The following is a 12716-nucleotide window of genomic DNA, read 5'->3' as shown; positions in this document are numbered from 1 at the left end:
ACTGAGTTCAGGCAATGAGGATTCTTGTTTGACTTTAGGCAATAAATTATTTTGGTTTCCCTGAAATTACCTTCATGCTCAGTTGTAAATGCCACAAACTAAGAAAATTAAATTACTCTGAAGGTTGGACCATGGAGATAGTTTAGGTTTTAAGAATAAATCTAGGTTGTTTACTATTCAGGTTCTCCACAGCCCATTATCGAAACTACTTTTTTTTAGATAATTTGCTATTTAGATTTTGTTTATACACGTGGCGAGATTTGCTCGTTTGTTGGCGTTAAATTATAGGAAACTAAATGATTCAAATAATTCTTTGTTAAAGTTAGGCGTAGTGTGCAAAGCTTCTTGTTTAGGTTTAGGTGAAGTATCTGGCTGCTCTAAGTTTATCATTTCAGTTGTATTTACTCAAATAGGAATGTGTAAATATCTATGCTAACAGGAAATGAAACTACAAAGATCCTTTTAAGGAAACTAAACTTCAGTGTTAAGATTTGGCAAGAAGTGTACTTTTTTATGCTTAGGAATAACATGGAAAAAACAGTTCTTGTGGCAAAACCAAATCAATAAGCCAAAGTCAGTAGTTCATTTTATGCATAGGAAACATAATTATTTAGTTACGATTAGGTGATACGATTAATCACTTCCACTGAGCCTGGCTTTGTTGTTGTGCTTTGACACCAAAAGAGTTAGGGAAACTAAACTATACTTTGTTAATAGAAGGCAGGACATTTGTTTAAGTGTTAGCACTTATTGGAGACACTGAGTTTAGGTTTTCCCACTCGTTTATGCACCGAGAACCATTTATAACACTAATATGACTCGATCTGTTTAAAATATGTTTGAGAAATACGCTGCAGCACAGGATGATTTAGCAACACTCCAGCGTTACTTTATCCAAGCAAACATGCAAGCTAACCCCACATGTGAAAAACACTGAAACACGGTGCTCTGATCTTTCAGTGTTACTATTTGTGCTACAAGCAGTCACACTCACATATACACGCACACACACACTCACACTGTTGCACTAGTACAAGGTCTAGATCATATCAACCTTGCTTTCCACTTGGAGTCTATTCATCTCTTCAATACCCCTTTCTCTCCTTCTCTTTGTGTCATTTCTTTCTCCCTCTGAGAAAATAATGCTGAAGGTCTCTTTGGGAAGGCTGAAGAGTACACACTCAGAGAGCACTGCCAAGATTAACACGCGCACACACACACGCAGGCATGTGCACACCCACGTTCGTACACACACTCAAGTGAACTCACAAACTGACAAGCACATAGCCGAATGACATCACTGTGCTTTTTGTTTTATGGAGGCGTAATGACAGAGCTCCTCGTTTTTTTCTCCCTGATTTTTTCCACTTTTTTTCCTCCCTTTTCTCTTGTTGCTTTGTGTCTTTTTTCTCTCTCCCTCACACACACACACACACACGGACACACATCTGGTCTCGATTACAAAATTTAGTATGTGCATAGTTCTGGCATTTAGTGGTTTCATCACATGACCAGCTCACCTCTATGAAGGATTTTTTTAGTAGCCTGCTGCAGTGTAGCAGAGCAGGTGGCTGGAAAACTCAATTGTTTTTGCCATTATCTTTATATGGATTTTTATTTTTGAGTGACCTACTTAAGATTTTACAATTTAAGGGTTTAGATTTGTCTTTTAAATTAAAGATGTTTGTAAGAATGTCAATAATAAGGGAATTTGACTAGGAAACTGACACTTTCGACCAGTTGGCTCAGCTTCTGAGAATCTTTGGTAGTTCTTTGTTTTCCTTTTTGCAAATTTGTTTGGATGAATTTAAATATGAACTAAAAAACAGAAAAAAATGCACTGTAAGCACTGTACCAGCTTTTAACCATGATGTTGGTAGAATGATGCTAAGGTTTTATTCCACTGATATATTTTGAACTAAATTTGCTTAGCTTTAGAGGTAGTTCATTTTTTTTTCTTTTTTCCTTTCTTGACTATATAATTGAAACCTTATTTTTGTTTTCCTGCTATTGTTGGTCACTACAACACTTTTTACCTAAAAGCATAGCAAATGTCCATAGAATTAAGTAATAAAGGTTGATGTAAAGGTAATACATTCATAATGATTGTATCAGCAGATTACTAGTCAGATCATTAAAAAATGATTATTTCAAACATTACTTTCCTGATTTCAGTCAATCTTAGTGTAACCCTTGCATTTGTTTTGTTTTATTTAGTCCATAGTCCACCTGCTGGAAGTCCAGAGCGCCCCACTGTGTCCATCTCCCCACTGCGTCCTCAGAACTCCTCTCCCTCACGTTGCGCTGGCCAGTCGGCTCGTCCCCTCTCCATGGTGTCTCCAGGACCCAGCTTAGGCCCCTCCCCGCTCTCCTCCCCGGCTTCACGGCCCATCCTCCCCCTCTCCTCCCCTCTCTCCTGTCTCACACCTCCCAACGTCTCTGCCGTGTTTCTCAACGGTGAGCCAGCCAGTCCGCTGCAGCCGCCTTCTCCTGGTCCCTCCCACGCTCCCACCCAGGGGGCTCTAGCACCCAAAGTGGAGAAGGTAGGACTTCTGCCTGCTTGCAATTAAAAGACTACTTCTCAGAATTATAAGTTATTGATTTTTCTTTTTGCCAGCAGCTAAGGGAAAGATTATTAAATATTGATGTTTTTGAAAAAAAAAATGTCAAAATCTAAAATATATATATATATATATATATATATATATATATATATATATATATATATATATATATATATATATATATATATATATATATATATATATATATATTTAACCTACATTAATTTATTACTGGCATGAATGTCCACTAATGAGGATGTAGAAGAAGAACAGTATTTAAAAAGGCAACGCTTTGTGCTGATGTGACTTTTCGTGACTCCAGAGATTGTGTTCCTCCTGTATATCTTGCCTCTTGTGATTTAATTAACTTGCCAAAGTCAAATTAGAAAAGGATTTCGTCAAATGTCACCTTATCCTCCTTGTTTTTGTAGGTCTGTATTGTACAGGTTCTACATCTGCATGTGTGTATGCACTGCGTGTGCAGACTTGCTTAGTGTAATGTGCCCAGGGCTTTGGTACAACTGCTCAGCGGACCCTTGTGCACCAGCAGTGAAGGATGCCGCCGAAAGCTTGCATTTGTCTCAGCTCCATTTGTTTCACTGTTGGCTTCACGCGCTGGGACAGCTAATCTAACTACATGGCTGCCTGACAAACAGCTCATTGACTGTGGAACAGCATGCAGAGGCTTTGTTTACATCAGAGATGGCCTGGAATCTTCTTGTAAAAGCTCGACTCAGAGTTTTGCCCCACATTTTGATCATATAAAAAAAAAAAATAAGAATAATAAAATACGTTGGCAATTCTTTAATCCACCCACTTGAATCAGGAAAGGTCTGGAATCTAAGTATTTTTTCTGTAAACATTTGGAAGAAGGATTAGTGTTTCCAGACTTTTTTTCTTTTTTCACTGTCAAAAAGCTACATCCACCCATCCAGAGTTCCCTTCACTCATCTAGCCATCATTGTTTGTTCATCTGTCTAATCATTTGTTTGTCTGTCCATCCATCTGTCCATCCCAGGGCCTTCTTCATCCAGTCAGCAGTGCAACAAAATGCACCGCTGTGCAGCCCTTTTTTTAAAAAAAGTCTTGACTTCAAACTTGATATCTAAATTTTGCCTCCACCAAATCTCCCCAAGCATTCTGTAATTAAAAGAGTAACAGGTGTGCAAGTCAAACTCTTACAGTCCAGTTCATATTTTTTGCTAGTTTGAACAGGACAAGACAGATATAACCAGGTCTGAAGTCATATTTCACTCGCGAGAAAATGATAAAGCAGCTATGCCGACACAGTTTAGGTTAAATCTGTGCTTGACACGCTGTCTGGAGCACAGCTGCCGCTACAGACCATAACGGTCTGGATGCTGCACACTAGTTTCCAAAAAGACTGTACTCACGGGGCAGCTGCCAAGGAAAAAAGCTGTCGAGAGTGCTCAGAGGATTTCGGGTCCTGAAAAGTGCAGGACATGCCAAGAAACATGTTGGAGATGATTTAGATATTACTGGCCTTGGTTTCCATTTAAACAGAACTGTGTAGAACATATGGAACATATGTTTACCCCTTCAACTTTTTAGTTTTCTCCGAATTAACTTGAAAATGCCGCCATCTTGGTCTTAAGACGTGTTAAGACACGAGGTTATCATAATCCACTGAAACGGATCAGTTCTTCAGATTTTATCCCATTGTATTCCTGGATTTTACTTGGATTTCCTGTCGTTATCCAGCATCCGCTCCACTAATTGTATCAACCCTGAGCTGTTGGCTCTAGATTCCCAAACACTAAGGTGAGACTTCATCTTATTCGGTGAAAAATACAAACGATTTCCTATGGCACTGCTTTTAGCTACATGTCAAAATGTGTGCCCTGCTTTATTCATGAAAGAAAACAGCACAGGAACAAACGGCTGAAGCTGAATGTTGGTGGGATAAGTTACATCTGAGTTAATGCTGCTCTCTGGTGGTTTATTTGGAAACAGCGCTCATGGGTCTGTGTGTGCTCTTTATAAATATATGTCCATAAACAGACATTTATAGAGAAGCACACTGAATCACAAGAGGCAGATTAAGCCTTTAAGCCAGCAGATGAAAGAAGAGAGGGAGTGATTATTCACATTTTGTGCCATTTCAATCTACCTCCCTTCTTCTTTTTCTCTTCCCTTCTGCTCGTCTCCTTTCTTGCCCCGAAAATCCCTCTTTCATAATTAAATCCAGCTCCCATCTTACCATTTTCTCCTTGTTTAGTGTTGTTTATTTCACTGTCCTGTCCTCCATCTCTGAAATTAGCATTCAGTCTGTTATTTTTGCAGGAGGATATAATGTGTGCTACCAAAGCTCTGAGCATTTTGTGCGTGCGTGCGTGCGTGCGTGCGTGCGTGCGTGTGTGTGTGTGTGTGCATGTTTTACTACCTTGCTCTTAACAGCTGCTCATTATTCCAACTGTGAGCTATAAAAGATTCATGTTTGATAAAGAGACTAAAGGTAGGAAACACTAAAATGTCCATATTTGGAGAAAAGCACATATTTTCGGAGGGAATGCTCTTCAAAGATAGCAGAGAAAGCTATCTTTGGAGAGCAGGGGATGCAGTTGGCTTTTGGTAGTAATCCTGCTGAGTCTAAATGTTTTCACACTCTCTCTTAGTGCTTTGTTGAGCGCTTGTTTCTGTGCCATCCCTCCTCTGTGCTAAGGCTGCACTTGAGGAATGTGGCTTGTTTGCAGTGATGCTTTTTGTTTTGGTTTTCATCAGCCTTGCTGTGTGGGTTGTTTTAACAGGAACTTGGGGAGAATGCCAAGTCCTGACATCAGAGTAGTTGATATGGCTGTTTGTTCTGTGTCTGACAGATGAATGTATCAGCTAATTTTGCTTCAACAATTGTTACCATGACTGTGTAATGAATGTCAGTCAAAGTAATGGTCTGTAAAATATTGCTTGGGAGACCATCAAGCTAAAATATTTCTGCAAAAAATTTCCTCTCTGGTCACTCTGGTCACCAGCCAGCAACAAGAAACCTATTTGTGCTTGTAGACGCGTTTCGTATTGTATAGTTTCCTGTTTTGCTGTTTTTAGGAAAGAATGAATCTAGACTAGAGAGGCATTCCTTTCCGTGCATTCCTGATGTTTCTGAAAAGCTTTGACATGCTGGCTCAGTTTTTATCCTATTCCCATGCCTTCTTAACTTTAAGACGTGGTTTTATTATTTCTGTGCCATATGTGTTTCTGGGTCTTTTGTAACTCAAAAGACCAAATTATTTTTGAGAAGTCAATATAAACTGGCACTATTAGCAACTAGCATGGCCAGCAGATCACAAACACAGATTTTACATCTATAAAAGGAAGGAAATCAGCATTTCTAAATCCAGTATCTGCCATAATGCTAAATAAAAGCTAAAAAAATAAAAAATAACATATACAGTTGAAACCAGAAGTTTGCATACATCAAATAAAAAGACAGAGACTTTCTTTTCTCGCTGCCGGAAATGACATCAAACCAAACTCCTTTGGTTTGAGGTCAGTTAAAATGACCAAGATTATTTCTACTCACTAAATGCCACAATAATAAGAGAGAGAATCTGTCAGAAATGTATTTATTGATGTCTTCAAAATCAGAAGTTTACATACATTTCCTCGGTATTTAGTACAGTTGCCTTTGAACTGTTTGACTCAGGCAGAACATTTTCGGTTTCCTCTCATAAGCTTCTCTCGACAGCTTTCATCCAGAACTGGAGTAACTAAGTCAGGTTGCTCGCCTCACTCACACAAACATTTTGAGATTTGGCCACAAATTCTGTATAGGATTGAGATCAGGTCTTTGTGACAATCAGGCCAAAACTTTGACTTTGTTGTCTTAAAACTACTTTGTCTCCACTTTGGTTGTATGCTTAAGACCAGTCTGCTTCCAACCCTTAACTTCCTCACTGATGTCTGTTACTTTTGCTTCAAAAATAGTTTAAAATATTTAGGCAATATTCCAAGTGTGCTTTAATTCGTTTTTATCTCATAAATGTATTATTTTTCCAGGGTCTTTGTGTAAAGCTTCCACCTCTTACTGCACATTTCCCTCTCTCTGTCCGTATCTGTCCATCCTCAGAAGGAGAGAAAAGCAGCAGGCTTGCTAAAGCTCTTGTCAGGGGCTGCGGCCAAAAAGAAACCACGCTCACCCACGTCCTCTCCACCCACACACGACCCCTCGCAGGCAGGCCAGGGGGCCGGGGCCACAGAGCCAACCCACCACTTTCACCACCACGGCCGCTCGGGCTCCTGTCCGATGGCGTCTCAGGGCCGAGCCGGCTCGTGCCCAATCGAGAGTGATATACCGGGGGCAATAGGGCTGGAGCCGCTGCACAGGAAGTCCGGTTCCCTGGATACCAACTTCCCCATGTCGCCCCCAGCAACACGTGCTGGCAACGCTCTAATGGTCCTCCGGCCTGAGCCCAAACCTTTGTCAAGAGAGAGGTAGGTCTGGGAAAACTGCACCTATATAGGTGCAGGCAAGAGCAGACACCACCAGCTTTTAAAAACTTGCTTATGAGGCCACATCTGCAAACAATAGGAAGTATTTTCTGAAAGTGTTGTAGAATTTTTGGATGGAGGATTTTGGCAGCAGGATGTAAAGTAGTCCTGAGAGCGTGAGTAATCACTAAAGCATGAGCAATGACTCTGAAAACAATTTGAGCCACCCAGAGGCATTTCTGGGGCCAATAACTCTCTTCTGTCTAGATTCAAAATATGACTAAGGTTTTATGGATGGGACAGTTTTAAATTGCCTTGGAAATGCATTTCTTCACCTTGGATTTTTCATTTTTGTCAAGTTTTAAAAATCCTATGTATTTTTATGTTTTTTTTTTTTTGTTATGCACAAACACAAAAAAGTGCATAATTGTAAGGTGACAATTAAGTTGTGAAGTGAAAAATCACTCAATACTTTGTTCCTTTGATTGAAAGCACAGCTGCATGATTGAAAGCACAGCTGCAAGTCTTTTGTTTTATCCAGTTTTGCACATCCACAGACTCACCCTGATATGAATATGCTTTGATGTAAATCATCATCATGCTTTGTCCTTGTAGAAGATGAACCTCAACATGGTGTCTTCTGATTGGCTAGTGTTTAACTGCATTCATCTCTTCATCCTTCCTAACAAGCTTTACTGTTCCTGCTCATGAAAATCCTACCTTAAATATTATCCTATTTCACAGTGGTTCACCATACATAGAGTGCTTTTGCAGAAAGTTACATTTTGGTCTTTTTCACAAGTTTGTGTATGTTATATGGTTTGTTGTGGATGTTACTTTTTACTTGCTTTTAGTTTTCAACAACAGCTTTTTTCTTTTTTTCATCCAATTCTTGTATAAATACAAGATGCACAAACAGGTATCCTGTCAACAGATTTCCTGCAGCTCCTCCATTGTTACCATGGTCGCTATAGCTGCTTCTGTAATTAATGAGCTCTTGGCTACTGTGTCCTTCATGGTGCTGTTTGCTCACTATTGTTCTCTAACAAGCCTCTGTAGCATTGAAATTACACAAGAGCACCTAATTTCATATTTTGGTAACATCTGAAAGAATGTGGTTGCAAAGGATTTTATTTCTGCAACCAGTTCTCTCTTTTAGGATAGAGGGCACTGAATTCAAAAACATGCCACACTTTTTAGATTGTTCTCTGTAAAATAAAACAAACAAGAAATGTATCTCTCTTTCCCTCCACTTCACAGTTATTTTCTACTTTGTGTTGCATGATACGCGTAATACTTCCGTCTTTGTAGTTGTAAAATTTCTAGAACTGACCAAGATAACATGCAATACTAACATAAAGCACATGTCCTTTACTTTTACCAAACCTGTTCTCTAAAACACATAAACTTACACACAGAGGCATTTTTGCCTCTAGAGAAACACACAATTGCAGGGACTTATGTCACATTACATTGGGGAAGAATGAGGCATTTAATAGTAGAATATATCATTACTATATCATTACTGTCAGCAGCATGCTCCTGTAGAAAGAGCTGGATAGTTGCTTTTCTCAGGAGAAAATGCCCGCTGTATAATGGAAGAAGTGTGTACAAACATTTAGCATATTTGGTAATCAAAGTCAAATATCAGAAAATACTTTGGTGGAGATATTTTACCAGAACTAGCTAAAACATTCTAAATGTAGTGAAAAAAAAAAAAAAAAGTTTTGTTTTGTCTTGGCAGGTATCGTGTGGTCGTTCCATACCCGCCTCAGAGTGAGGCGGAGATTGAACTGCGGGAAGGGGACGTGGTGTTTGTTCACAAGAAGAGGGAAGACGGGTGGTACAAAGGCACCCTGCAGAGGACGGGACAGACCGGCTTGTTTCCCGGCAGCTTCGTCGAGAGCTTCTAAGCTCCAAGAACGGGACAAAAGAGTTCAACCCCGTCTCTGAGTCACACACAGAAAAATATTTCACACAAACACAAGCAGCATCTACACGGAGGTTGGGCTGATATTGGTTTCACAGATTCTTTTATTTCTTTACTGGATCAAAATTCATGAAATTTTAAGTTTCATTTTCTAACCTGCCTTAAGAAACTAAACTAACTCTTCAACAGTGGAAGGAAAAAGAATTTCAAAATGTTCTGTTTTTAAACATATCGAGCAATATACAAGTTTTAAATGAATTCATGTTTGAAGCAGCCACAGATCACAACTGCTGTCTACAACTTTCTGAAATCCAGATTAGTCCGACCAATTCACACACACTTCACTAAGCACATGCAGCCCCTTACACAATTATTAGGACCCCTGGTAACATGTAGAAAGTCTTAAAATGAATCTTTTTTTCTTTTTTTTTTGTACTTTAGAAGCATAATCTCATACTGAAAAATTTACCTGAATTAGAGCACATTTATTCAGTTTACTGATCACACCGTGTAACAGCCACATCTACAGAAAGTTTGTACAAAACTGTCCCCAATGTTTCTTGATGGTTGTTAGCTAGATCTTTGCTGAAAAACAGTTTAACCTCGGTACCTGTTCAGAAAACTTAAAATGTCACCTCTGAACAGTTTAAAAAGATAATATACCATGTATTGCTAAATCAACACAGAAATAGTTAACCACTCTTTTTCTTGCTATCCCCGTCTCCAGACCAGATAGGTTTTTATTTTACTCTAAAAAAATATCTACCCAATCTAAAAGGTGGCTTTTTTCAGAAAATTTAATTGTGAGATGATCTTACTGCGACAAATACATTCATTTAAAGGCTTACTACACTTATTTACGAGGGCTGCCACTAATTGTGGAGGTCAACTGTAGGACATGGCTTTAAACCAGCCCAGCCTCCTGGATGGAGTTTACCTACAACTCGTGCTCCGAAGCTACTGAAGGCACAGACTCTAAGAGCACAGAACGATGAGCCATGCCTCCCAGATTCCTGTTTGGCGTTGTCCACCAGCAAACATTAGCACAAAAATTATTAGCTCTGTTTTTCCACTGAGACCTCAGAACTTGAATCCGGGTGCTTTCTTCGTTTGAGAAGTAAACATTTACAGCCAGGCGGTGAGGGAAGTACGCAAGCCTGCACTCCAGGATCTTCTCGTCTACTCTGTGACAGCGAGCACACGTTTGGTTTCAGCCCAGTATATGTTGACAATGCATGTAGCATTATTATGTTTCTTTTTATATGTTGTAATAGGTGTTTGTGTTGTCCTGCTGTGATGATCTGTCACAACATTTTATTTAAAGAAGAAAAAAAATGGCAGAATTAGGACATCCATTTTTCTATTTATATGTCTTACATGACTGAGAAAATATTTAACTTTTATTACTTTTTGGCTCTCAAACTTCAATTTAATTTGAACTGACTGGCTTGTTGAATGTAAAAAGAAACAGGAAGTCAGAAAGAAATAGGAAGTCACAACGAAATGCTTCTATAGACTGTTTTTATAAAGTTGATTTTGAACTTTGGTATGAGAATAGACACAGAAGAAATGCACTTGGTGATATTTGGTACAACTTGCCTCCATACTTGCATATACAGTTTTTGAGCATGTCAAGGGATTTTATTTTATTTTTTATTTTTTTACTTCTGCTTGTCTTTTTAAGCAAGATTTTTCTACAAGCAGGCACAAAGTAGTTCGGTACAATAACAGGTTTAAGTTCAACTTTCGAAATACTTGGAGGTGACTTCACCCTCTTCCGTCAGACAGTCATTAACACCTTCCACAAAGAGCCTCAGAAGCGTGTTACTAAAGAAGCTAGCAGTTCCCATAGTGCTGTCTCCAAGCATAGCAAAGAAAAGTAGAGTGGAAGAAAAAAAATGCAAATAGAAAATCTAATTCTAAAGCCCAGATTCTCATAAAAGTTGCTTTTTATATTAGAAATGATTAACACACAAATGTATGCCTTCTATGATGAATGTTCATACACCGTACAATAAGAGTCGATACCTGGTCGGACACACTTCTGCATCCATTACTGTGTGGTGATCAGACTGTTCTTCTGCTAAGTTGCTAAAGATGCTCTCACCAACAGCACAAATATTATTTAGGAAGCTTAGGTCAGGTCCTTCCACTCAGCCTTCCTTTAGGAAGGAGCTTTTGTGGTTTTAACTCCCTGTGGAGGGTGTCAGTGAATATCTGTCATTGGTCTTGTGTAATATTCAGTTTTCTAATAAACCTAATTTGGGGTTTTTATTAGTTTCAAACCATAACAATGCAAATTAAAGTGAAACAGAATAATTTAAATGTCAGTTTATCTGATATGAGTCCGTATAATATGAATTTTACCTCAATAATATTAACGATTAACGATTCTCTAATTTATTGAAATTCATCCATAGAACAGACCTTTTCTTGAAAACCTGATAACGTTTTTAATCTGACTGCAGCAACATTGTTTCAACACAATGAGAGGAGAACCTGGATCTTGTCTAGTTTCCGTTTTATTCATATTAATCTTTTTCTTCCTGTTTGTGAAAACACAGCAAAGCTCTGACTGTGACTGTGAACAACAGACTGAGAAGTCAGCAGCCAAATTGTTTGATTTTTTTTTTTCTTCAGCCTAAGCACAAACAGCTATCAGTCAAGTGCACAAGTAGAACGCTCTTTCTCTGACAAGATGAGCACACAAGGGTCTAACTGACACTAACCAGATCAACAGATTGGTTTGCATCGCATAGAAAAGCTGAAAGAAAGTGACCTTTGGCTGCTGTTGTTTTTTTATATACATTTTCCTGCATTTTTTTGGATATTTTAAGTGTTCTGTGTGTTATTTGTGAAATGTTGTAGAACTGACCAAACTTTAAAGATGTTTTTGTTGTATTTTTTTTTATTTATTTTTTTTCAAAGCACATATTTCAACTTGAGTCCTCCGTTTAAGCTGTTGCTTCCACTCACTTTATCTATAGATCATTTCTAGTAAGTTAACTTTAAGCCTCATATGTATGTGATTTTCAGTCACCTTATTTATCTGTTTCACTTGCAAACCGATTTAACAAATTTATTACATCAGTTAAATTATTGTCAGGACTGCTTACAGTCTTCATCACATCCAAAAATTTTAATTTTAACTTTTTGTCCAAAACTTTCCGAGGAATATTTGTATTTTTTTTCCAGAAGCACTAAAGAGCAGGTGAACTAAAACACAGCGTCCTTCAAATGTTCACAATAAGAGCCTTAAACCTGCGTTCTTATCTTGTCACATAAAGTTAATGAAAATACACTACAGGCTGTGTGCTAAAATCTACACATAATAATCACGGTAAAGTTTCTCGCAATGTTACATTCTTGTTTACATTACTGTTACCCTGCATGAGACATGACAATGTGACTTTTGTTGTGTTTGTGAAGGATTCGTGAAACATTTGGGTGCACCTAAATGTTGCCGATGGTGATGCATGTGGCTAATTGTTAGGTGCACATGTAAGCACAGCTCTGGTTTTGTATCGAACACATTCATAAATGCTGAAACCAAGCAACAGGACATGGACAAGCCTTACAAAAGCAAGCACAAAGCAAAAACAGCACAGATAAAGAAAAACCCTAAGCTAAAAGAACATTTTTAAAAATGAAAGCTAATTGATTGGAATCCACAAGAAAATGATTCATCTGGATGTTCCCATGCAGGGAATCGTCAGAGGAAAACAGAATTATTCTTAAGATGAAATTATTTTCCTGCAACTAGGCGTGGGCTGTTT

At 38.4% G+C, this 12716-nt stretch overlaps 1 protein-coding gene across 1 annotated transcript in view; it reads left to right on the top strand.

Annotated features, from left to right (window-relative positions):
- LOC106948964 (SH3 domain-containing RING finger protein 3) overlaps positions 1 to 9398 on the top strand; it is a gene marked incomplete at its 5' end in the record, with an annotated part of 45690 nt that extends 36292 nt beyond the window's left edge. Inside the window, 3 exons of the mRNA XM_015034887.1 lie at positions 2218 to 2543; positions 6649 to 7013; positions 8755 to 9398. Of these exons, the coding sequence (XP_014890373.1) occupies positions 2218 to 2543; positions 6649 to 7013; positions 8755 to 8923 (860 nt within the window). The remainder of the gene's footprint in view (positions 1 to 2217; positions 2544 to 6648; positions 7014 to 8754) is intronic.
- Between the last annotated feature and the right edge of the window lie 3318 nt (positions 9399 to 12716).

Source organism: Poecilia latipinna, unplaced genomic scaffold, assembly GCF_001443285.1.
Source record: "Poecilia latipinna isolate Pla-1442-1.1 unplaced genomic scaffold, P_latipinna-1.0 Scaffold19, whole genome shotgun sequence".
Classification (NCBI taxonomy): domain Eukaryota; kingdom Metazoa; phylum Chordata; class Actinopteri; order Cyprinodontiformes; family Poeciliidae; genus Poecilia; species Poecilia latipinna.
This window is presented reverse-complemented; position numbering and strand designations above follow the sequence as displayed.